At 37.0% G+C, this 26,157-nt stretch overlaps 1 protein-coding gene across 1 annotated transcript in view; it reads left to right on the plus strand.

Annotated features, from left to right (window-relative positions):
- LOC122813654 (zinc-binding protein A33-like) overlaps nt 1–26,157 on the plus strand; it is a 108,353-nt gene that overhangs the window by 40,191 nt on the left and 42,005 nt on the right. The window contains exons 2-3 of the mRNA XM_044086092.1: nt 13,339–13,434; nt 13,551–13,787. Coding sequence (XP_043942027.1) covers nt 13,339–13,434; nt 13,551–13,787 — 333 coding nt within the window. The remainder of the gene's footprint in view (nt 1–13,338; nt 13,435–13,550; nt 13,788–26,157) is intronic.

Here is a 26,157-nt window from a genome sequence, read left to right on the forward strand (position 1 = left end):
ATATTTAGTGCCATTGTGCTGTAATTCAGAGCAGATCTGAGTATTGCCATTGAGATTCTTGACATAGCTATAGAATGCTTTGTGGTTGTCTTTAGAATCAGTGGCAATATTGTTTTCATAACTAGCTTTGGAGGATTTTATGAGAGATCTCAGCTTCTTACTGAGGCTGACCAGGGAGTTCCTCCAATCATGGGATTTTACTCTTTTTTGCAACAGTTTCTTTCTTCTGTTGTAGAGTTTGTTTATGGCAGGGGACCACCAGATTGGCTTCCTTTTCTTGCAGGATAGCATCTTGGTTCTGTTAGGGATAGCACGATCCATGCACTCGTGTAAGTGCTTATAAAGTGCATCTGTGTAGGATTCAGCAGTTGTACCTCTATTGTCCATCTGCATGGGTGTCCTGAAGTTTGCCACTTCTGTCTTAAGAAGTGTGCAGTTGGCTTTGTAGAAATATTTTACAGTGGTTTCCCTAATGGGGGCTGGGGCGGGATGTGGATGTCTAAGGTGATTAACTTGTGGACAGATCTGACCAATGAGGAATTGACCTCTGGTGTGGAACACTGGTCTCCCATGTTTATAATGACCAGGTCTAGGATATTGCTGCCCCTGGTGGGGGTGTGGATAAGTTGATCCAAGGTGTTGGAATTTATGAATTCCAGAAAATGTTGAGCAAAATAGTCGGTTCATGATTAGTTTTCCCATTTAATGGTTGGGTAGTTGAAATTGCCCATTATTAGGGTGTTGGGTTGTACCTTAATATATTCCAGTGTATCAAGAAATGAGGAGTGGGAATCTTGTGGCATGGTGGGGGATCAGTAGTAAGTTACATTTTGGATTGCGGTCTTGCCCAGAGTTAGTTGCACTTGGATCATTTCGGATGCATTATGCTGAGCAACTAGCCTGGAGGTGTGGATTTCCTTAATGAATATGGACAAGCCTCCGCCTTTAGTGTTTCAGTCCAGGTTAGGTGGCCGAAAGGTGTGGTCTGAATTATAGCCTGGTAATGCAGGAGTGCTCTCTGGAGCCTTGAACCAGGTCTCTGTCACTGCACAGATGTTGATGTTCTCCATTTTAAGGAGTGCCTCGAGTTAATGCATTTTGAGGTTTAGACATCTAGCCTTGAGTAGCATTACCCTCAGATTTTGCTTGCTTGCACCTGTTACGGTGGTGAATTTGTCATTTGAACCTTGCCTAAAAAACGCACTATAGGGGTGGCAAGAGCCTTTGCCAGTATCTGGAATCCCAAGGGTGACCGGTGTAGGCCATCTCTGGCAAATCATCATGGTCTGTCGATCATGTCATGCCAGGCAGACAGATACTGGATCCCCTTAGAATGACACCAGAAGCTTAGCCAATTGTTGAAGTCAATCATTTTGTCCGTGCACTGTGGTATCATTCTAGGTGATGGCAGGATGCTACTCAGGGCTAGAGTCATACCTGCCTGGGCTACAAGATCAGAGAGCTCCTCCATGTCTCTTTCATGTAATCCAGGGAGGTATGTCTCAGGTCATTCACACCTACATGGACAATGACAGAGTCATATTTTTACTTGTTGTGGAGTGACCTGAGTGCATGCATTATGTGGCGGATCCTGGCACCCGACAGGCAGCTGACAGTAACTTTCTCCTTGTTTAGCCTGGTGAGTGGAACATAAGTGTGCCTAACTATAGAGTCACCTATGATTAGAGTGTTGGGTACGTTGTTATGGCTTATGGGCTGTGGTTGAGTGGCACACTGAGTTTGTGGGCTATGTGTCATTTGGGTTGTGTTGGGGGGTAGAGGTTGCTTGCATTTCTGCTTTGGAGGTTTCTGTTGCTTGAGCAGATTTTTATTGAGAGCCTCCATGAATGTAGGTGTGTGTTTTGTGTTGCTATGTAATTGTTATGTGTCATTTGGGTTGTGTTGGGGGGTGGAGGTTGCTTGCGTTTCTGCTTTGGAGGTCTCTGTTGCTTGAGCAGATTTTTATTGAGAGCCTCCGCGAATGTAGGTGTGTGTTTTGTGTTGCTATGTAATTGTTATTTATGTTTCTTATTACTATATTGGGTAGAACTTGGTTCTTTCAAAGAGCTGAAACTATCTGGGAAGGCATTAATTAGATTTCTGATGCAGGTACTGGAGCTTGCATGGTAACTGTCAGAATTTGTGTGAGTGGTTGAGAGTCTGTTTTGACTGTGTATTTTTTGACTGGTTAATTGGTGTAAGCAAAGATATCTGTAACTGATGCAGTGAGTGGTCAAGTGATTAGTGGACATAAGTCGGTATGGATTTTTGTGAGTGGTATGGTGCATGCTGTTATTTTATGGCTGTAGTGAGTGGTTAAATGCTGGGTGCAGGTAGGGGTGTGTGACTGTTCAAGGGCAGGAGTACCTGGTACAGACTATGTGAGAAGTAGCTGGTTAGGAACACTGTCAGAGTGGCTTTTACTACATTGTAAGTGTGATCTTGCAACTGTTTTTATGCATTTTCAGGGGTGGATTTTTGCCACCCTGCATAAGAAAGTATAGTGTCTGTTTGTGTGTTTTAGGAAGAGGTCATGTTTTAATTTATTTAAGCTGTATTTATACATGTGCCTAGTGGTTCTACAGGGCATAATGTTGATTAGTATGAGTTGACAAGTTAGTTCTTGTGTTAAATTTTTGACAAGTCGTCACCTTCTAGACTGTTGACATTTTAGATGTAGTCCATCTAATGCTCCTTTAACGTGGATGTCCATACCCCCTGTCTTGGTTAGGACCATATCCAGAACTGCATCTTTTCTGGTTCAGTCCTGCATTGTCAGCTTAACCCCTCATGGTCCAAGACCTGTATTACCTCCCTCTTCCCTTCTAACCTAGATCTTGAATTCTCTTAATCTGCTCCTGGTAGTCAGATTCTTCATGATGTTAACCCCTTCCTCCCAGAAGCATTGGTAAGGTGGGGCACTGAGAGCAGCTATCTTGGGTGCAAGGTATTAGGGGGCACAGTTGAGAGATGCCAATTGAGTGGTAGTGCTGTACAGGTATTCATTTCTGTATCAATATTCTGAAAGCCAGTACAGAAATGAATTCCAGTACTGCTTCTATACACAGAACTGCAGGACTGAAGCACTTCAGCACTTTGCTTCATGTATGGTATACAGGTTGTGCAAGCTGCTGGCTACAAATGTACCATGTGGGTAGAGTGATTAGTCATAAACATGTCCCTTTTTTTGTTCCACAACTTACAGTTGAGGGTTACCAGATTGAAGAAGGGGACCAGGTACTACATAGACCAGCTACCGCTGTGCTTCTTCTTACCTCATTCTTTTATTCTCTGTCTCTTATTGTCCTCCCTTGGTGCGTTTGGGAGTCACAATCTAAGTTTCCTATTCCTACAACATGAGATATTGTATGCATCACACAAACCAGCCCCTCATGTATTACATGCAGCTAGCTTATGTGTCTTGTTTTAGGTTTGAATAGTCCTCCCCTTTTTCTTTTTTTTTTTTAAACAAGTTTATTGTTTTTAACATACAAGAGAAATATCATAACAATTTTATACAAGTAATTAAAATAGATATGATTATAACATTCAACAAAACAACCAAAGTATTTACAAAGACATCCACTACAATCAGATCAATTAATTAAACTAAAATACCATGCTATTGAAGTTAAGATTTTTTTAACAAGTTTTGTAAATTATCCCATACAATATAATAAGATGTTTTTCTAGTAGTTTTTGACTTTATTGTATTCAATTCCATATGGCACACTATATTCATAACATTTTTAAATTCATTGAATGAAGGAGGTGTATCTGAAATCCAATTTCTGGTTATTATTTTTCTAGCCACTGCTAGAATAGACCATAACAAGGGAAGCTTAACCTTTTTAACACTTTGAGGTACAGGTGTGTTGAATAATATAAGAGATTTAGAAATAATGAAATTATCTGTAAAAAGAGCCTGCAAAAATTCATTAATTGACTTCCAATACTCCCCTTTTTCTTGAATGGGCTGCATTAAGTGTATTGTTTTTTACAGTAAGCTGCATTAATTAAGTTTTTACTGAACAAGGTTTTGGCCAGCTTACTAAATTATGAAGGGTGATATCAGGGGTGGTTTCTTAGTAGTTTTTGAGTCAATTTTAATTATTTTTTTCATTTGTGGAGGTAAAGGTATAGAGAATTATGATCTAGTCTCTAACCATTGGCAGACTGCTATGTGTTCAAAAAATGGACTCAAACAATCACTAAACATTGAGTGTTAAAGGTGCGGTAAAAGCGACAATAAATAAATGGTAGCACCCGACCAACAGATTCCATGGACTCTGCACACTTAAGATAAAAACAAACTTTTTAGTGACAAAGTTGCAGATAAAACACTGAATTAAGCATTTTCGTCTAATACTTGACTTCTTCAGAATTAAATAACACTCTCACATGATCTTCTTATATACTTATAAGAACAATTCACAACAAAAAAACCCAATTAGCAATTATTTTCAATCAAGCCCTTAAAGTGACATTACACAAAAGTTTGGAACTCATTAAAAACACATAAAATCAATACAATGTATTGTTTGTTTGCAATAAATCTCTTCAAAACCGTTTGTATATTTATCTGACGTCCATTTTAATATTGGTTGTAAATTAATCATGTCATTAAATTGGCTGCTAATTATCCTCCAGGTATTAATCTTCTGTTTGATTTCTTTAACCTCAAGCAGAGTTTTAATATCGCCACCCTTGTGATTGATTTTAACCTTTTTTAGCAGGGAAAATTTAAAACCAATACAAGTTTTACAGATGGATAAATGTTTGAAAATGGCATTATTAGTGGTTTTAGTTTTAATATGATATATATGTTTGTAAATTCTGTTCCTGAAAGCTCTATCTGTTTTCCCTACATAGAATGCTGAACACTGACCACACTTTGCCAAATATGCCACTTCTTTTGTTAAACAATTGCCTCTCAAAAATGTAATCTTTGTCTTTGTTCTATTATCTAATGTAATAGAGTCTACCTGCAAAATGAACTGACACTGATTACAGGCCCAACACTTGTAGGTCCCATTTGTTTTCAGAACATTTCCATAATGCCCATCATTTTCAAAATATTGCTTAAAAATGGCATACGTTTTGTAAACAAACGTGGGTGCAGGCCCAATAACTCCAGAAATTTCTGAGTAGTTGGCCACAAATGCCCACCTGTCCATAAATATCTGTTTCACTTTATTGGTGTAATTACCATATCCTAATATCGCTGCCCTATAATTGACAGTTTGTGATGTTCGAATTGGTGATGCAAAGCCTGATCCTAGGAGTGGCTTGTAGGCATTGCCCCATTGTGCCAAAACATAATCCCTTGTCTCATTCACAAGTTGTGATGGATACCCTCTCTCTAAAAACAACCTGGTTATAAAATCTAACTCAGCCTTGACATAGGTAGTTAGGTTCATAGGAAGGTACTAGGCTATCTGCCCGAAGGCATTTATAAGCCTAGTCTGAATGTGTTGGCTTTCGCCACACCCTTAGATTAATTCCCTGTGCCTCTGTCTAGCAGAGCCGTTGAAGTGATCCCTGGGGTAAACTTTCTATTTCCCATCCACTCATTAAGGTTTCTCTTGAAGAGGGTTAGCGAGGAGCTCTGCCTAATGTAAATTGGAATCTTGTTCCAGAGCATGGGAAGTCTTTGGGACAGGAATCTATCCCTCCAGCACGTCCTATTTATTGTTGTGGTGAGGTTTAGATCCCTGGAACATATAGCTCGAGGGGATATGGTTTCCTTTAGGTGGAGCATGTCCAGCAATTCTGGGTTGGACATGGCCTTCTATGTCAGGCAGAGATCACCTCTGAGTAGGCAGTATGCAACCGAGTACAGCTGGAGTTTCTTCAGTCGAGCTGCATAGGGCATCTGCTTGGTGAGGTACTTCTGTGGTCTTTCCAGTTGTTGCAGGTGTCTTGTAAGGTACATCCTAAATGGGGCATTTTACTCTGTGATGGTTCTGATGAGTGATGCATATAGGGGCCCAATGACCTCTTTCGATCTGGATGCAAACCCTTTTGTGATTAGGTGGGCCACTTAGAAAGATTTTCTAACCACATTGGCAATGTGATTATCAAAGGAGAGGTTGCTGTCTACTTGGGTCCCCAGATCCCTTATTACGTCTTCCGTATTTAGGGGGATACCACTATGTGGTAGTTTGTGGGTACTTTGTTTTTTCCAGAGGGGATGACTGTGCACTTTTTGGCATTTAGCTTGAGGTCATGGTTTTGACACCAGGTATTTGTCTTAGTGAGACCCTTTTGGAGGATGTCTGTGTCAGCCTGAGAGACAATTATAGCCCCTAGTTTGCAGGTGTCCAACTCAGGTGTCATTCTTGCTGCTCTAATCATTTGCCTTTTGACTATACTCTTTTTCTGATGCAATGGGTGACTACTGTTATATTGTAAGTACATATAACTAAATGTAGGCTTTCTATGAAGACTAGACCTAAATTTTCTATCAGCCTGATAAATCATTGTGTCCAGGTAATTAATGTTTTCAGAACTGAAGCGATGTGTAAACTTAAATAATAAGGAAGACTATTTAAATATATCAAAAAGTTATTAATTTCAAGTGCAGGCCCCTTCTATAATATAAAAATATCATCCAGGTATCTCACATATAACTAATAAAATTCTTATAAAAATCACTATTAACAATTCTATTTTTCTATTCACATAAGACTAAATGTGCATATATCGGGGAACACAGTGCTCCCATCACTACCCCTTTAATTTGCGTAACATATTCACCCTCAGACATGATAAAATTGTTTTTGAGAGCCAAACTCATCATATCTCTAATTAAATTGATAATCTCTGCATCTAAAAAATTAAGTTTTTGAATCAAAGTTCGAGGATTTCTTCCTTCGGTATAGATGAAAATAAATCTACCATATCTATAGTAAGGATGACAGTATCTTCAGCCCATAGATTATTCTTTAACCAACTCGAAAAGTCCCAGGAGTCTATAACTAAATGTTCTATATTTTATAACTGGGTTTCAACCAGCTATCTATAATAATACCAAACTGGTATGTCTTGCACTTTTTACCTGAGACTATGAGTCTAAATGGTGGCCTTGAGACATTTTTATGAATTTTCAGTAGTCCGAAAGCTTTTGATACTAATGGAAATTTCACATTTAGAAAATTGAATAGATCCTGGACATCCTGTGATCCAATAAATATTTCTCCAAAAGTGCATCAACATGTCTATAACTTATATTTATTTCATTAACAGAGACAGAAATATAATTAATCTCATTCCTTAATAACTCAAACATAACTTTGGAATATTCAATTGAATCAAAAGTACAATCCCCCACCCTTATCAGGTGTAATAATCCTTATTGAAGTATCATTTTTTTAACTCTCCCAGTAATATTCTCTAATTTTTGGTTAGATTACTATAAACCCTATTCGAATGTAATTCTTCAACTTTAAGTTTGTGTATATCCTCGACTACTGTTCCTTCTAATGTGCCTAGGAGGGGATTCATGGGGGGGGGGGGGTAAAAGTACTTCTCTTCCTAGGCCCTCCTGGCAAGAGATTTACATGTGCTTTTTCTTTAAAAAAAACAAGGCAGGATTCAACTTACTAAAATAAAGTTTGGTTTCCAGAATTATGTCTACCATATTTAAATTATTAAAAGGAACAAATTTTAGCCCGTTAGAGAAAATAGAAAAAGTGATCTCCTGTAATCTCCTTAGAAGTATAATTGTATATGTGAAAACTATTCAAATTATGGACAATATTATTACACTTCTGTACCTCCATACTATTTGTGCAGTCACCCTTCCTCTGAAATATCTGCTTTCTGTTTTCTGAGTCTGACCCAAATCCAGGTGCTTAACCTGATTCCATCCTTGTCTTTGCAATCCTTTCATGTAAAAAAAAAACTTTCTTGCTTTTCTTCTGACCTAGCCTTCTTATTATTGCTAATATTATTTGCATTTGACTTGCTTTCATTACTAACAACTATGTCTGGATAGGCTGTATTATTCATATACTGATCCAGATCTCTTCTTAATTTTTTAATTTTCTAACATAAATTTTACTACATTTAGTTTCAACCCGTTCAATTTGTTAAAAATAAAATTCGTCCCACTGGTCAAAAATTAAATCATTGTGTATATCAACATTTAATTTTTCCACTTCTGTAAGCAACTGGCTAATTGTCACATCATTAAATTTTATTAACTTACGCATTATTTCAATTCCAGAATTGTCAAAAAACTCACAAAACTCCTTAATCATACATTCATTATATTGAAGACCCTTTGGGAACTTAAAAACCCGTAGCCCTTTGAGGACTACCTTACTCTGAATACATTTCAATAAATACGCATTGTCCAATTGTAATTGTTTATATTAAATTCACTTTTTTCAAATGCCACAATCAAATCCTTTAAAGAGTCAAAATTGTCACTATTGGGGGCTGTTACTCCATTAGAAATGTCCACATTCACTTTGTTAAAGTCATAATATTTATTAAAACATTTTAAAAGTGATTCTCTTATACTTGTTCAGCATAATGTCACTCTTAGTGTTATTAAAGTTTTAAAACTGGTAACAGTATCAGATTTAGAAGGTAGTGTTGTATAACTTTTTTAGCAACAGTACCTTTCAATCTTGCACTATTAAAAAGTTTGTTTTTATCTTAAGTGTGTAGAGTCCTTGGAATATGTTTGTTGGGTGCTACCATTTATTTATTGTTTGTTGCTTTTTCTCCACCTTTAACACTCAATTTTTAGTGGTTGTTTTTTGTATTTAGTGTTGGACCTAATGGATTCTTTGGACGATTTTCCTTCTATTTTTTTTCTCCTGTACAAAGGGAGAAATTTAACAGGATGTATTCAGAAGTTGAGATTATTAAGGTAGAACTTACCTTATTAGATTTGTTATCGCAAACAGGAAGTATCCCGAATGTGACTACAATGGTAGTTTCCACTTCCGTGTCTGCACCGAATGATAAACATGGGGATACGGCTAGTAAAAGCGAAGAATCAGTGGATTTACAGCAACATAGATATTTTACAGCCACTTTGGCTTCCAATAAGGTAGACGATGTCTCCAAAGAAGAATATGAGAGATGTGGCGCAAGACTGAAAGGTACAGTTGCTAAAAAAACTTGTACAACACTACCTTCTAAGTCTGATGGTAATGGTGTTGTTACCAGTTTAAAAGACTTTAATAAGACTAAGAGTGACATTATGATGAACAAGTATAATATTTGTAGTCGGAATGACTTTGAAAATGTTGCCACAGTGACCACGGATGCCTACCAAGTGGGGTGGGTGGGGGCATTTCTTGGGATGGGTAGTCCAAGGCATGTGGTCCCCAGAAGAGACCAATCTATACATCAAAGTCCTGGAGATGAGGGCAGTCTTCCTAGCATTGCAGGCCTTTCAGGATTCCCTTCCTCCAGGCATAATTGCTATACAAACAGCCAATATATTCATGGTTTGTTACATCAACAAACAGGGGGGAACCTGATCCTACACCATTTGTCAAGAAGCAATGAGATTGTAGCAGTAGGCAGTGCACACCAACTGCTTTCTTATGGCAATGCACATCCTGGGGAAGTCCAGCTTGCTTATGGACAAACTCAGCTTGTCTCTTCTTATGCCTTATGAGTGGTCTCTCAGTCCTTTAGTGGTGGAGAGGATTTTCTGCCAAAGCAGTCAAATTTTCTGCAACCTGTTTGCCTCACCCCACAAAAACAAGTACAGCAGGCTGTTTGCCTTGATCACCCCTCATGGGAGTCACCAAGAGATGCTCTAGTACATGCTTGGCTCTCCGGTCTCCTTTACGCCTACAACCCCAAACCTCTAATTCCCAAATTTCTTTAAAAAGTATTCTAGTTAAAGGGCAAGGGCAAGGTTATCCTCATTGTTCCTTTCTGGACTCTTCAGTTGTGGTTCCCCTTCCTTTAGTCTTATTTTCTATGTCCACCGTGGACAGTGGACCCCAGTCCAGATTTGATCTCTCATCCCACAGGATTGGTGCATCCAGACATCGTAGGCCTCACATTAACCTCATGCTTTCTCCAATTCCTTTAGTAGTTAGCCAACCCAGGCTTTCCTTCCCAGTTTGTCAGATATTACTCTCATCTCAAAAAGCCTCCACCAGGAAGATTTACAAAAGTAAATAGGAAAAGATTCTTTTGTTGGGCCAGTCAAAGAACTTTGGATGCCTTTAATGCTCCTCCTCGTGGATTTCTTAGCTTCTGTTTTTCAAGAGGGAGCTATTTTTTCTACCATGAAAGTCCAGTTAGCAGCCATCTCAATTTATCATATTGGGATCAAAACTTCTCCTCTGGCTTCATCCAAATTATTAAATAATTATATCCTTAAAGGTACCCTTTTGCTTATGCCTCCAGTTAAAGATTCTACTTCACCTTGGACTCTTAACGCTTTTACTGAAAGTTTTAACTCAAAGTCCCTTTGAGCCATTGGCCAAATCAGACCTCAAGTTTCTTTTATAGGAAAATGGCCTTTCTAGTGGCTATTACCTCAGTAAGATGAGTGTCTGATCTCTAAGCGCTCTCCCCAAAATTCCCTTATTTCATTTTCCATAAAGATAGTGTTACCTTACAAACTAATCCTTTTTTTTTTTGCCCAAAGTAGCCTTGGAGACAAATATTAATCAGGCCATTAATTTATCTGTTTTCCTTCCCAGCTTCTCCAGCAAGGGTAAATACATGACTCATCTTTTAGATGTACATAGACAATTCCATTTTTATTACCATAGAACAAAAGACTTCAGAAAAGCAGATCAGTTGTTTGTGTATTTTCCCTCCAACAAACTGGGAAATCCAGTTTCCAAAGTTACATTAGCAAAGTGATTTCCAGAATAAATATCATTTGTTTACAGCCAAAGAGGTATTTCCTTGCCAGGACCTCCTAAGGCTCACTCCACTAGATCCATGGCAACTTCTTCTGCCTTTTAGTCTAGAGTTTCCATTGATGACATTTGTGCTGCAGCCACTGGGTCAAATGTTCATACTTTTATTGCTTATCACAAACTAGATTTGATCACTAGAAATAGGGCAGCTTTTGGTTCTGTGGTACTCTGGAATATCTTTCCATGAGGGCCACCCAGATTCATGTAGCTGGGGACTCTGTCCCATCAGTTGAGGAATGAATGAGAATGACAAATCAGATATAAAAGGTATGTACTTACCATAACAATGCATCTGTGTTGTCCATTTTCATTCTTCCTCAACTTCCCTCCCTCCTTCTCTTTTCCTCTGGAAGGTCCTAATAGTGAAGAAGAAACCTCTGTTCCAGGTTTGAGATGCCTTCTTTTCCTTTTAGCTATCTTCTTATATTGGGTCTATGATTAGATCTTCTATTTTTGGGGCAGCAAACTTGATCTGAGTTCAGGAGGATTATGGGTAAAAGCAGGGGCTCGAGAGTCAATTTTGAGAGTCTAAGTGAATATAGCCAATCTGGATCCAAGGTCGAATCCGAGACCCCATCAGTTGAGGAAGAATGAAAATAGACAACATGGATGCATAGTTATGGTAAGTATGTAACTTTTATTTTTTTTTATTTTTTCATACACCGATGTTACTGAGGAAAATAGTAAACTTTAGTCTTAGTGGCATCAGTCCAGTAAAACTGCACATGGGCGAAGGTTTCCAATTAATGTGCATGGAAGCAGCACACACTACCTCAAGGGTAACGTCGTAAGAAATACTAAATTTATTTGGGCAGTGATTTAACAAAAGTTTACAAAGCGTTTTATTTAAAAAATGGCCCAAATAAACAAGCACAGATAGTGGAAAAATGCATTGTGGCACTTGACTTAAATGCCACAATCCATTTCTCAAAGACATAAGTGCTAGTGATCAGAGACCCAATCATAATTCATTGTAAAATGTGGGGATTTTTAGCTGCCACTATGTTCTAACAACTACAAAATGTGGCATCACAAAGTATATAACCACTTTTGAAGTTGTTAGCTTTTTGGAAGTGCATTTTTGGTTCTGACTAGTGTTTCTAGGCAGATGTTTATGGGGGTGCACTTTTCTTCTTCTTCCTGCTGTTTATAGGCTTCTGATGATAAGGCTATTCTCCTCACATTTTTCGGATCATAATCTGAATGCTCTGTCTATTAGTAGTTTGTTAGAGTTTAGGTACAGTCTTATTTTTAGGTATAATTACAGTTTTAAGAGTATTAAGTTTAATTAGCAGTTGTAGTTTTAAGTCCAATTTGCTTATATGCTTATGTCTGATTTTATGGATGCTGTTCACTTTTTAATTTTTGTTTCTGGTGGTTTAAAAGTTTATTTATTTATTTGAGCATTTCACTCAGTGTTCTGATTTATGAAGGGAGGATTTTTTTTTTATTATTATGGTTTAAGTCCCTAGTTAGGGTGGATGTATTCTTCACAGGTCCATATTTTTCGCTTCAAGTTAGCATGAAGGGTCCTGAAGGTTGCATACAAGATGTATGTAAATGTTTGATGACATCTTGAGATACTGACATACTTTTGATGATGTACTAAGAATGCAGATGGACTGAGCATATCTATTAGCTGTCCTTATGGTTGGTGTTATTTTCAGGTCTGATTTAGCCCTGCAGATGATGTACCTGTTTTTGGAGGTACGTCCTTATTTTCAGGTTTGCTTTACCCTTTCACCCAATTTTCTGGATCCCCCTTATTACACGTGATTGTTGAAGTTATCTAGATCACAGAAAACCACAGTAAATGACCAACATATTAGTGTCAATAATTTAAAGAAAGAGGACACATATCTTATGTTTCCATTTTCAGAAACAAACAAAAAAATGACATCATTTGGTAGAATTTTTCAGTACAGTTCATTAAAGTCTATAGATTTTACACTGTTTTTGAAATTGCGTTTGTATTTTTCTACCATTTTGTAAACTGGCTGTTTTAAACATATTTTAGAGCAGTATCCTGTTTTTCTACTAGAAGTGGAAAGAGTTATCTATTATTTGGCATTTAAATTTTATGCTAATTAAATGTTGAAGTATTTGGCTGGATGTACCTACTTTTGTTCCTATTTTCAATCTCTGCAGAATGAGAGATATGGTACTGAATGCATATTTTATCATGCTGATTTATCTAGGGTTTAGTATGTGTGAGTGTTTGTATGTGAAACTGTCTTTGACTGCATATGTATGAGAGTATGCCTTTTGAAGTATTCTGGTAGTTTTTTTGTCCCTTACCACCCACTGTGGGGGTTATTAAATCTGTCTATTTTCTGTCATATTAAGTGCTAGGAATTAAGATAGGGAATAATTAGAAAAGAAACATTTTTCATGTTCAGTAACATTACTATTTATTCCATTCCAGGAGAATTTAAGAAGCACATTAGATTCCCTAGAAATGGAATTAAAGGAGCTTGCAGATCTTCAGTCAAATCAGGAGCAAAAAATACTGGAGGTCCAGGCAAGTGAATCCATGTTTCTTCAGAAGCACAGATTGTGCCATGTACTTACGCAGTAACTGTTTATTTTCGAGGAGAAACAGTCCTGTACTTTCATAAAATATGTCTTGTTTTGCAGAACGAAGCTCACTCTGTGGAGCAACACATCATGTCAGAGTTTGCTGTTGTGTACCAGTTTCTCCAAGACAAGGAAAAGCAACTGATCCAGCAAGTGAAGGATGAAACAGTAGGAATTCTGAGAAGCATGGAGGAAAATCTAAGGAAAATTAAGAAAACAATTACTGACATTCAGGGGAAACTATCGAATATTAACTTGAAATTTAAGGAGGAGGAGGATTATCAGTTATTTCTAACAGTAAGAAATAATTGCTACTTTAGTTGTTTTTAATCTTCTTAGTAATGGAATTGTATCAATAAGCAATGAGGAGCTAAGTCAGTTGTGTAGGTAATACTGGCCCTCAGTGCAACATGATCAAAGCTATGTTCACATCCAGACATCGCTGTTTCATTCTTCATTAATGACTTAGGTGCATGGTTCACTATTAGTTATGAGGTATGCAATTCAGGAGACCACTGAAGAGCCAAGCCCAGTTTCCAAATACCCCAGAATCACAGCACGAAAAAAAGCATAACAATTTAATTTTAATTTTTTTTTTTTCATGAAGTATCTTCCCAACTTAACTTCACCACCAAGAGTTTCCTTATATATTATCCATGGTAATCATCCTGATACATACTTATGCCTTGAAATGTTCTTATCTGTGTACATCCCTCTTTTGCTTACTCAATTCAAAAGTTCTAAGATCTTAGTCAGTTTTGGGGATTCTTTTGGCTTCACTTCTTAGAATCTTAGATAGTTATTAGGCTATTGGCCCTGAAGCCCTTACAAGCCTAGCCAAGAATTCAGCCCATGTTCTGACAAGTAAGTACCCGATATCACTGTCCAGCAAGGACACTGGTGGAATCCCAGGGGTGTATTTTCTGAGCCAGTTTGCTACCCATCTGGTAACATATGGATTGATGCCTAGTTGAGAAAGCTTATCTATTATACCTGAGTGAAGAATTTTGTTAAAGGCTTTGGACAGGTCAAGGTAGGCAGCGTGCACCGTCTTCTCCTCGTTCATGGCTTTGGTGAATGTTTCAAAGAAGTTGACCACATTTAACAGGCATGACCTCCCCTTGATGAAACCAAACTGTGTGGGATCGAATGTTTGGAGGTTGCCAGTGTCCTTGTTAATGAAGTCCATGATAATCCATTCCGTGTCCCTGCAGATCAGGCTAGTTAGGCTGCTGGGTCTATAATTTCCTGGATTGGTGGAAACTCGACCTTTGTGCAAAAGGGATGACAGTGGGTGCTCTCCATTTGGCTGGGACAAAGCCGGTACTCAGGCTTTGGTTGAATAGTGTGCCTAATGTCACTGCATGTTCCAGCCTGAGTTCATGTAGGATGCAGCCTGGGATATATCGGGTCCCATGGAGGCTGTATTTTTTGCCTTTGAGAGGGCTGTGATGACTTGCTCACTAGAGATAAGGGGAGGGAGCAGGTGCTGGTGATGGTCCTGATTTACTGATGGGGGGACAGAGGGGTGAAGTTTTCATTGAACCTGTCTCCCAGCAGGTTGGCTATATCTATGGCATTTGTGTATGTGATGTCATTGACCACCAGTTCTGGGCAAATTTGAACGCTTCCTTTAAGATTACAGACATATGTGAAGAAGGCCTTATGATTGTCTTTACTAGATTTGGCCAGTTTGAACTCGAAGTTTGCTTTGGAGAATTTCACTGGTGCTCTTATTTGCTTGTTCAGGTTAAGGAGGGCACTTTCTCCTCCTTGGCCCTGGACAGCAATGTTTTTCTTTTTTATTATAGAGTTTATTTATTGCAGATATCCACCAGACAAGTTTACTCTTCCTTGAGGAGGAGGATTTTGTCCTGTCAGGTATTCCTGATTTCATGCAGCTATATAAATGCTTGTATAGTTCTTTGGTATAGGGTTGGATATTTGTGCCAGTTCCTACAGAGGGGGAGGGCATTGTGATGCTGTTTATACCATCTCTCAGGAGGTTGTAATCAGCTTTGGAGAGGTTCTTTGTAATAGTTTTTTGATGTACTTGAGCTGAAACAAATGTGTCCATTCTAATTTAGTACATATCATATTTTTATTATATTCTAATAGCACAGACCTCTTACTTAGCTTTACATGGTTACATATTAAATCTACTAGTAATTTTCAATGTTAGTCTTAACTCATTCACACCTCTAGCAGTCTACATGCATACTGAACGCTTTCTGAGATATGTTAAAAAGCGTAAGGCAAGCAAAAGCAGTAATTGCTGTTAAAAAGTGCAAAGTGCAATGCTATTCTGCAAAACAGTCTTATTTACAATGATAATTGTTAATGCATCCACAGTCATTATTTCAGTAATGTGTTATAATGCAAAATAATGCAGAGTTATAGTTTTTGGTTAATTTTCACAAGCATCGGCATTATAGAAATATGAAATTTGTATCTGAATAATAGTATTGTGACAAAGGGAGATACTGCCAGCACAGCTGTCTGGAATTGTGCAAATAATTATGTCATTTGTGAATATCAACATGATCATATAAGATGCTTGTGGTACAGCTGTATTAGAACTGTATGTCATGTGTATATCAAAGTTGTTTGAACAGACATGGGTTGAAAAAGATTTTTGCAAAGTGCTTGAAATGTATCTGCAGTGTGCCCTACTGGAATAGAACAGAAATGTACATGCACTATTGTAGCTGTTTAAATGTATATATTTTAACAGTGGAAACTGGAACACAGGAGGTTAACTTCAGTCCAGCAAAACTTCAGAAAAATAACTGAAATTAAATTACTGTATGGCTACACAATAAAAGATGATATCTTTCAGTTTCAGTGTAGCAAGGAGGCACACTGTCCATACTAGGGAACTTTCTGTGTTGTCTTGGAAGTAATTTATTGTTTTATGACTTCCAGACTCTGCCGAATATCTGGGGAAAAACCCTTGTCTATGTATTTTCACACCTAGATGCTAAATACTGATAGCTTCCAGCAGTGGGGGTTTCATCTGGAGTAGACTCAGATGACAGGAAATGATGTAATTCTGCAAGTTATCCCAACAGTAATATTTGAGATATTAATTTAAGAAGTATCTTGGAGAGAGAGAGAGAGAGCATTCTGTATTCTGTCTTTGATATGACAGTAACTAGAATATCCGTTCACCACATTTGCCTTGCTCTTAAGTAAGTTAACTAGGGTTTAGTAATTCTCTTAGATATAGTCAGGAATGCAACAAAGCTTAGTTTAAATGTTATTCTTTATTTATTTGAGACCGTCATGCAATGTTTTAAATATTTCCTGTGATTTGGAACTCTGATGTTGGTGTGAATATTTATTTTGTATTGTCTTGTTCTTTTATTATTTATTATTAAATATACTTAAAACTTTCATTGTGCCTGATCTGTGTAGAGATATTTAAGTTCTGAGAGTACTTGCATATTTGGTGACACTGTGTAGGCCACTCATAATAGCTTTGCTCTTGGCCAAACTACCATTTGTATTGATGGTAACATTACACAGTAAGATTGGACACCCTTTATTAAGGGCCTTAAAGTAGCTGATAAAGAGCTGGTTGATGGCAGCAATAACTACCTCATAGTCTGGGTAAAATGGGGCATAGCTAGTAAAGCTGTGCCAGCCTTTCCCAGGTGTGTGTGTGTGTGTGTGTGTGTGTGTGTGTGTGTGTGTGTGTGTGTGCGCGTGTGTGTATAAATCAAACCTCAAAGAGTATGTGTGTGTGTCAGCTACTTGGGCAGGGACACAAAGTACTGAGTGGATAGAGAGGGTGATGGAGGTCTTGGCTTGGCCACTCAGCTGTATAGCTGTGTCAGTGGTGAGTCTTATTCGGAATCTGGAGAAAGCCGGAAAAACCAGCCCCGGACTGACTGTGGTCTCTGTGTGCTCTTAAGGGAAATTACACTTGATGCAGAGAGCTGCATCTGGAAATACTGTTTGTGTACTTGTCATCCTCCCAGTGTACGTTCCCCACTGTTTCCAGTGGTGAGGAATGAGGCTCCTTGATTACTGGTCCAGTGGTTGGTGTGTCACAATTACAACTAGATTTAAATAGCTCTTAAGCTGTGCAAACAGTGCAACTATCTATGACATTTTTCTTTAGTGTGATCTAAAGTTTCCCTGATGCAATAGTTTAGAAGTAATTTGGTTTTGGAAATACTAATGCAAATGTGAAAGTATTGCATATCTTCGTAATTAATATCTTTGTAATTAATAACAAAGAAGCAATATCTGTAGTACAGTGCATTCATATGTGGACAGTGACAGTGTATTTTACTGCCACCTGTTATGATATTACACACATTTTACACTATGACCCTCAATAGCATTTAGCTTACTCAGTTATGAAAAGTATGAATTTAAATGTAAAATAATGAATAACAAATTACTCTGGTTAATATTGCTGCTGCATTAGAGCCCAGATTAGCAAACTTACTATAATTTTGTTTCTAACAATAAAAACGAAAAGGTGTACGAGTGGTAAAAACACCAATAATAAAAAACAACCACTCTGAAGCCGAAATCTAAACCAAAGTCTCAGGTTATTCAATACAAGGTTCGAAAACAATGCAATTTAGTACTCCAAAGGACACAAGTCAGGTCAAGCGCTTTCGTAATAAATACTTCAACAGAACAATTAAAACTCAATTAATAACTCCTTTTATATTAAATCTCTCAATTGAATAACATAATAATTAAAGGTTCTTACTTTTTAAAGTGACAGTGCTCCAATGCTAAAACCCACTCTGTTTACAAAATATGATACATAAAACATAATTAAAAAAATTGAGAAGGGTGTGTAAAATATGAACTGCTTCTAAAACAATAATTATAATAAATAATGATTCTGAATAGAAACTAAATGAAAACATTTGCCTATCAAAACTGTCAAAATTTCTGGGCCCTAAATTTTAGTTCGTGTTTTACACTAACATATTCATTCAAACCAGGGGGTTCACTAGCGTTTAATCTCAGCTGCCACTTCGTCTCAGCCCTAAATAACTTATTGGTCCAATCACCCCCTCTGAAGTTCCTTCCTACAACTTCCAAAATACCAAACTTAAATGAATGTGTAGGATGTAAATTAATGTGTTTAGAAAGTGCATTTTTCTCATCCTTCTTATTAATACTGTACCAATGTTCGTATATCCTCCTACTTAATCTTCTCTCAGTTTTACCCACGTAATATTGTCCACATTCTACACATATAGCTAAATAGACCACTCCTGTTGTGGTACAGGAGCCAGATTTAAAAACAACCTCCAATTTATAAGGTCCTAATTGTATTTTAGGGGTCTTGATAATAAATCTGCAATATTCACATGCACCACACTTAGTGGTTCCTTTGGTTTCTCTGTTCTTCCTTGAGTGTGGATTTTCCAGTAAACACTTTAAATTGCTATTTATCCTATAGGTAAATAAAGGCTTGTCCCCTAAAATATTTAATAGGTCTTTGTTTCCTTTAAACATGGTCCAATTGTGCCTAATCATTTTTTGAACCTCTCCTGATGTTTCTCCATAGGTTAATACCATCGCGTGTGAAAAAACATTTCCTTTTGGTGGTGTGTTATATTGTTTTTCTTCATTTTCCCCTAGTAAAGGTTTATATCTAAGACCTCATTCATTCATCACCTGTTCACGGATCTGTGTGACAAATCCTAAGGGGTAGCCTCTAGCTACAAACATCTCGAGTAATACTTGGGTCTCTCTTTTAACAGCAGGGAAGTTAGAACACATCCTGGTAACTCTAACCATTTGTCCCTTCACTATATTTCTTTTCACGTAGGGAAAATGATTACTTGTAAACTCTAGGTAATCATTAGAAATGGTGGATTTCCTAAAAATATGTGACTGGAAGCTTTTACTACTAACATCTTTATATATACATACATCCAAATAATTTACCCGTTGGTTACTAGAGGTACCTGTAAATCTAAAATATTCACAAGCCCCATTCAAATGGTCGAGTAACTTCTCATGTATCTCCCCTTTCTTCCATAAAATAAATACATCATCTAAAAACCTCAAGTATAAAAACCATTGGTCCTTAAAGGGGGTGTTAAATAAATAAATGGATTCCCATCTGTGCATTTCTGTATTAGCGAAAATAGGGGCACAACTGTTCCCCATCGCTACTCCTTTGATTTGTCGAAAAAATTCACCTCCAAAGGTAAAAAAAATATTTTTCAAAATCACTTCCATTAGTTCCACCAAAAAATTAATTATAACACCAGTTAAATTACTTTCTGCAACTAAAACTTCTTGAAACATTTCTAATCCTACCTCATGTGGTATTGAAGTGAAGAGGTCCACTACGTCCACTGTAGAGAAACCATTTTCCTCATCATAAAATTCTTTTCTAATTCTTCTTAAAAAATCCCAGGAATCTTTCAAGATGTATTCAATAGGTGTTAAAGCATTTTTAATCACATAATCAATAAATATCCCCAAGGGGGTAGTAATGCTGTTGTGGCTAGAAATAATCAGTCTATACGGAGTGTCCACCAAATCCTTATGAGTTTTGGGAATTCCAAAAGCTATCGGTATTGTTGGGTGCTCAACCCTTAAAAAATTAAAGGCTTCTTCATTAATAACCCCCTGCAGTAAGGAATCCTCTAACATCAATTTAAATTTTCTGTAGGCCCGGTTTATTTCGTTCCTTGAAGCTACTTCGTATTTAGTTTGATCATTCAACATACAAGTAATTCTATTATGATAATCTACATTGTTGACTATGGCCATTCCACCTCCCTTATCCGGCTTCATATATCTTACATTCACATCACTCCTTAATCTGTCCAACAGTAACTTTTCTTCCTTAGTTAGATTAAATATTCTACCTTTGTGTTCATTTATTGTCCTGTAGATTTCCTGCATGCAAACGTTTTCAAAGGAACTTAAGACAGGAATTAAAGGGGGGTTATAACAACTTTTCTTTCTCAAAACCTTGTTCTTTTCAAAATTCTCATTTTTTAATTTGTCGTTGTGTAATATTTTGAGATTTAGTTTTCTTACAAATATTTTTAATTCAATAAGTGTTTTACTAATATCTTCCTTCACAGAAGGAACAAACTTTAATCCTCTCATTAGTAAATGGAACAGTTCTTTACTTAGTTCAATCCCTGCATAATTACAAATCTTGAAGCCTTTGTAAAAATATACCAAACCATCCGAGGAACTGATGTTCTCCTCAGGTAAAGTATAATCTAACACGTTTGACTTTACTCATAACTGTTTTTCCTTCTGGAGGACTGTTTCCTGTAGTTGTGACCAGTTCTCCCTCCCCTCTGGCTCCTAAAAAATCAGTATTATCTACCCTTAAATGATTTTTATTAAAAATCCTTTCTGATCTCCTTAATGGAGGGAATTCAGAATCAAAGGAATTCTCATTACTGTCCTGCCTATTGCTCTGATGCATAGAGGTCACAGAGTGGTTAATGTTATTACCCCCGTCCCTTCCAAATATGCCTTAGGTAGTGGATACGCCAAACCTTGCTTATATTCATACGCATCTCTAAGCAGTTTCTTTTTCTTCCTTTCAATGTTGTTACACACCTCATTCTCAACTTTATCAAAAATAGAGTTATATCTAAAGGAATAATGATTAAAATTACTATCATTCAATATTAACTCATTAATCTCATCAATGTCCTTTAACAGCTCTTGAATCCTTTTATTTACTTTCAAAATAAATTCCATAAGTTCGATACCATGCCTGTCGAACATTTTTAACAGTTCATTACATTCTAATTGTCCTTTCTTAATTCCATTGGGAAACCTAAAGGCCCGAAGACCTTTAGGAACTCTTCCCCTCACAATGCCTTCCTTTAAATAAGCGTTGTCACACTGGAGAGCTCTAACTTTATGCATTTTCATTTCAATTTGTACTAACCTATTGTCCACATTTTCAGTTCCTTTTTCGTCAGCAGATGGAAAAAGTCCATAATCCCTCTTAGACCAATCTCTCAATCGGTCATGTAGTGAGTTATTTCCAAAATTAGTGGGTCTCGGTTCTACTAGTCCATGGTTAGTAGTAACTTGTCCGTACGTTTCCCCACTCCGAGAACTCTGCTGATTTGGGTTACGGGAAACCGGAAGTGCTATGTCTATTTCATTCCGCTGTAAATTTCCGCCTCTACCGGCTCCATCTGCACTCTTGTTGTTTTGCATTTGAAATACAGTCTCCTGCAACTCTGTAACCTTGTTGGTTAAATTCAATATCAAAGAAAACAAGTTATCATTGTTACTCTCGGTTGGTTGACCACAGGGGAATGGCAACGAATCTAGCTCCTCCTCAAACACCGGCGAGAGGTCGTGCTCATCCATAGCTGGTCCAGGCTTAGAAGGCTTATCACACCCAACAAAAACCAATAAAAACGAAAGGGTGTACGAGTGGTAAAAACACCAATAATAAAAACCAACCACTCTCAAGCCGAATTCTAAACCCAAAGTCTCAGTTTATTCAATACAAGGTTCGAAAACAATGCAATTTAGTACTCCAAAGGACACAAGTCAGGTCAAGCACTTTCGTAATAAATACTTCAACGGAACAATTAAAACTCAATTAATAACTCCTTTTATATTGAATCTCTCAATTGAATAACATAATAATTAAAGGTTCTTACTTTTTAAAGTGACAGTACTCCAATTCTAAAACTCACTCTGTTTACAAAATATGATACATAAAACATAATTAAAAAAATTGAGAAGGGTGTGTAAAATATGAACTGCTTCTAAAACAATAATTATAATAAATAATGATTCTGAATAGAAACTAAATGAAAACATTTGCCTATCAAAACTGTCAAAATTTCTGGGCCCTAAATTTTAATTTGTGTTTTACACTAACATATTCATTCAAACCAGGGGGTTCACTAGCATTTAATCTCAGCTGCCACCTCATCTCAGTCCTAAATAACTTATTGGTCCAATCACCCCCTCTGAAGTTCCTTCCTACAACTTCCAAAATACCAAACTTAAATGAATGTGTAGGATATAAATTAATGTGTTTAGAAAGTGCATTTTTCTCATCCTTCTTACTAATACTGTACCAATGTTCGTATATCCTCCTACTTAATCTTCTCTCAGTTTTACCCACGTAATATTGTCCACATTCTACACATATAGCTAAATGGACCACTCCTGTTGTGGTACAGGAGCCAGATTTAAAAACAACCTCCAATTTATAAGGTCCTAATTGTATTTTAGGGGTCTCGATAATAAATCTACAATATTCACATGCACCACACTTAGTGGTTCCTTTGGTTTCTCTGTTCTTCCTTGAGTGTGGATTTTCAAGTAAACACTTTAAATTGCTATTTATCCTATAGGTAAATAAAGGCTTGTCCCCTAAAATATTTAATAGGTCTTTGTTTCCTTTAAACATGGTCCAATTGTTCCTAATAATTTTTTGACCCTCTCCTGATGTTTCTCCATAGGTTAATACCATCGCATGTGAAAAAACATTTCCTTTTGGTGGTGTGTTATATTGTTTTTCTTCATTTTCCCCTAGTAAAGGTTTATATCTAAGACCCCATTCATTCATCACCTGTTCATGGATCTGTGTGACAAATCCTAAGGGGTAGCCTCTAGCTACAAACATCTCGAGTAATACTTGGGTCTCTCTTTTAACAGCAGGGAAGTTAGAACACATCCTGGTAACTCTAACCATTTGTCCCTTCACTATATTTCTTTTCACATAGGGAGGATGATTACTTGTAAACTCTAGGTAATCATTAGAAAAGGTTTCAGAGTGGTTGTTTTTTATTTCTAACAACTTACTCATTCACATGCTACTGATTATTACATGTTAAGTCACTTAATTAAGGAAACTAGCCTTCCACGAAGTCATGATGCCATAAGGAGCTATAGGTGTTAAAGAAAGTATGAAAAAAGGCTCTGTGGGTGTGAGCAAGTTCAACTGATCTAGACCTGAAAGTGCCAGAAATATGTCACCATGAACTAATTACTGCCTCGTTACATTGCCAGCAATGAGAATTTCCATTTAAAAGCATCGTTCTCAATTTATGTGACATATGTGGTGACATTTCCATGCAAAAATTGTAATCATCCTAGATATAGTAACGTACGTCAGTAGTTGGCAAATTAATTTCCAAGTCATCGCATCTACATCTTCAACTAATACAATACTCCACTCCAGTCTCATTTTGCCTGTTGTCAACATAGTTTAAAGTCTTAAACACCTTATAAGCCTGACTGACTGTTTAGTGTGGACTCTCCTCTTATTTGTAATATAAAATCTACCACTTGCCAGCATGAAATATTCAGTTAGTGCAAAGGCACAGCTGTGCTAATCATCTCCTCAAAATCAAGTGTTAGAAATTGTATTAAATCAAATTGCAGCTGAGACTTGGCAATGTAACCCAATTATAAACAGTTTTTAACTGTTACCAAAAATTATTGTTGTTTCTGGTCTTTCTAGTTTCTTAGACTTCTCTCTCTCTCTGTCTCTCTGTCTCTCTGTCTCTCTCTCTCTCTCTCTCTCTCTCTCTCTCTAAGTTCTGGTTTACTATCTCCAAGAGGTTATGACTAAGATGACCAAAAATTAGGTAACAGACTTTTCTAATATGGTGTATATAAGAACTATAATCTACTTTATCATGTAAGAAAGTTCTGCTTTCCTGGTATAATAGGTTCATAATGAAAACCTTTCAAATGTGCACAGATTTTTAGTAGTTAGGCCTGTTAATTTTTTCCAGTTAGTTTTGCCATCAACAACAAATCCTGCAATTTAAATAAAACCATGTGAAGATGGCTCCACATGTGCTTGTACTGACCACTAATTTATTTTAAAAGAATGTTGAATGCTTTCATCTTTACAACATTTAAAAGGACTTCTTCAGAACCAAGAGCAATTTAGCAGCCCTGACTGCCTGTTATTACATCTTTTGGGGTGATAAGACATTGTTTAGCAATTAAGAGCATCGCTTTTCCTAATCTTGTACCGTGTAATGTGAATGCTTCCCCCATGACCAATAGCTTTTTATCAGTGTATTGTGTTTCTGTCCATTTAATTGTACCTCTTGTAGAGACACAACCCAAGGTGTCATCTTCCGTAAATACAAGGAACACTCTTGGTTCTTTTAACTGGGCTTCACAGACATTTTCCATCCAAGATCGTAAAACTTTTCCACCATCTGTAATAAATTTTCTGTCTAACAGTCTTCCATGTGCACTCAACAAATGCAAATTTCCTCTTAAAGTTATATTGCCATACAAACAATTTGCAGCCCCAGAAAGAGGACTGACCTATTAGTACTTTCCCAAGAAAAATAGCAATATTAAGTAAGCCATGTAAGTAAACTAATTTTGTAATAGTAAAATGCAGCTAACTCACTTAGACAGGCGAGCCTTTGCTTTAATGTTACTTATTAATTGCCAAAGGAAAAAAGCCAAAAAACTCCTTTCCCCATAAGCCATACCTCTACTGTCCAGATTTTTACAGAATGTCCAGATTTTTGCCTAAAGTTTTGGTCTATTCCTCATAAAACTTGTGTTTTTCTGGCAAATCATTAAGGATTAAAGTCACTAATTAATGGCAGACATTTGAGTTTCAGACTTCGTGTCCTTCAGAAAAATGTCTGTTAATGCAAAACCTGTTACTCTAACAACATTCTAAGTTTATAAGGGCAGTATTGAAAATCTGCCTCTATCTGTGGGCCTTTAACCCCCCCTCCCCAATTATTTTTGCCTTTCTCCAGATTTCTTGTGCTAAGAGTTTGAGAAGCATACCACTAGGTGTCAAGACATTTCTCCAGCTTGGTTCCAACAATCATTTTGAAAAATACATGATATTATAAGCTTTCTGGTACCTTGATGAACTTAAACTTAACGACGTCTACCTGTTTGAGTTTGTTTCAACAACTCTGACTTAACTGATTGATGGTTTCCATCGGAAATCACTGTTGGCTTAGTTTATAACTGTTCACTGGCAATCATTCCATACTCTTATAGGTTCATAGGTAGGTACTAGGCTATTGGCCCTAGAGCATATATAAGCCTAGCCAAAAGGTACCCTGGCTTTCGCCACCCATGAAAATTATTTTCCTGTGCCACTGACAAGCAGAGCCACAGAAGTGATCCCAGGGAGATTTTGGGAGATATTGGGAGATTTCTCACTTATTTATGTTGGACCAAGCACACTGAGTTTGTGTACTGAATTTCAGGATGTGTGGAAGAGATTACCAGCTGCATAACATTGCTTTATTTTCTGTTTTTCATTTTGACAAGCTTATTACTGATTGTTTTAATCTGGTTGTAACCTCATCTAGATGTAATTTGATGACTCATAGTGGAAGTGTTTTTACATCCCCTTTATATTGCCACAGATAAATACACATTTATTTTCTATGGTAATGCAGTATGATAATGGTTAAACTTAAGATGTGCTTTTAAACATTAATAGCACTAACTTCCTTGTCATATAAACATAAACTTATCTTGAAGTTAAAACAAAATATGTTACTGGCTTGTACTTAAATCGCAGTATCTTACCTTTACATTGCATTTTCCCCTCTCATGAGTTTCCAAATAGGTATGGATCTCCTCCCCCAAAGGGCTTCAAAAAACTTTGCCATTGAAGAGTTTTACTGGAAGTGCAAGCATAATCCTAAGAAGGATCAAT

This window comes from Protopterus annectens, chromosome 10.part0, assembly GCF_019279795.1.
Source record: "Protopterus annectens isolate FY-2018-M chromosome 10.part0, PAN1.0, whole genome shotgun sequence".
Classification (NCBI taxonomy): Eukaryota; Metazoa; Chordata; order Ceratodontiformes; family Protopteridae; genus Protopterus; species Protopterus annectens.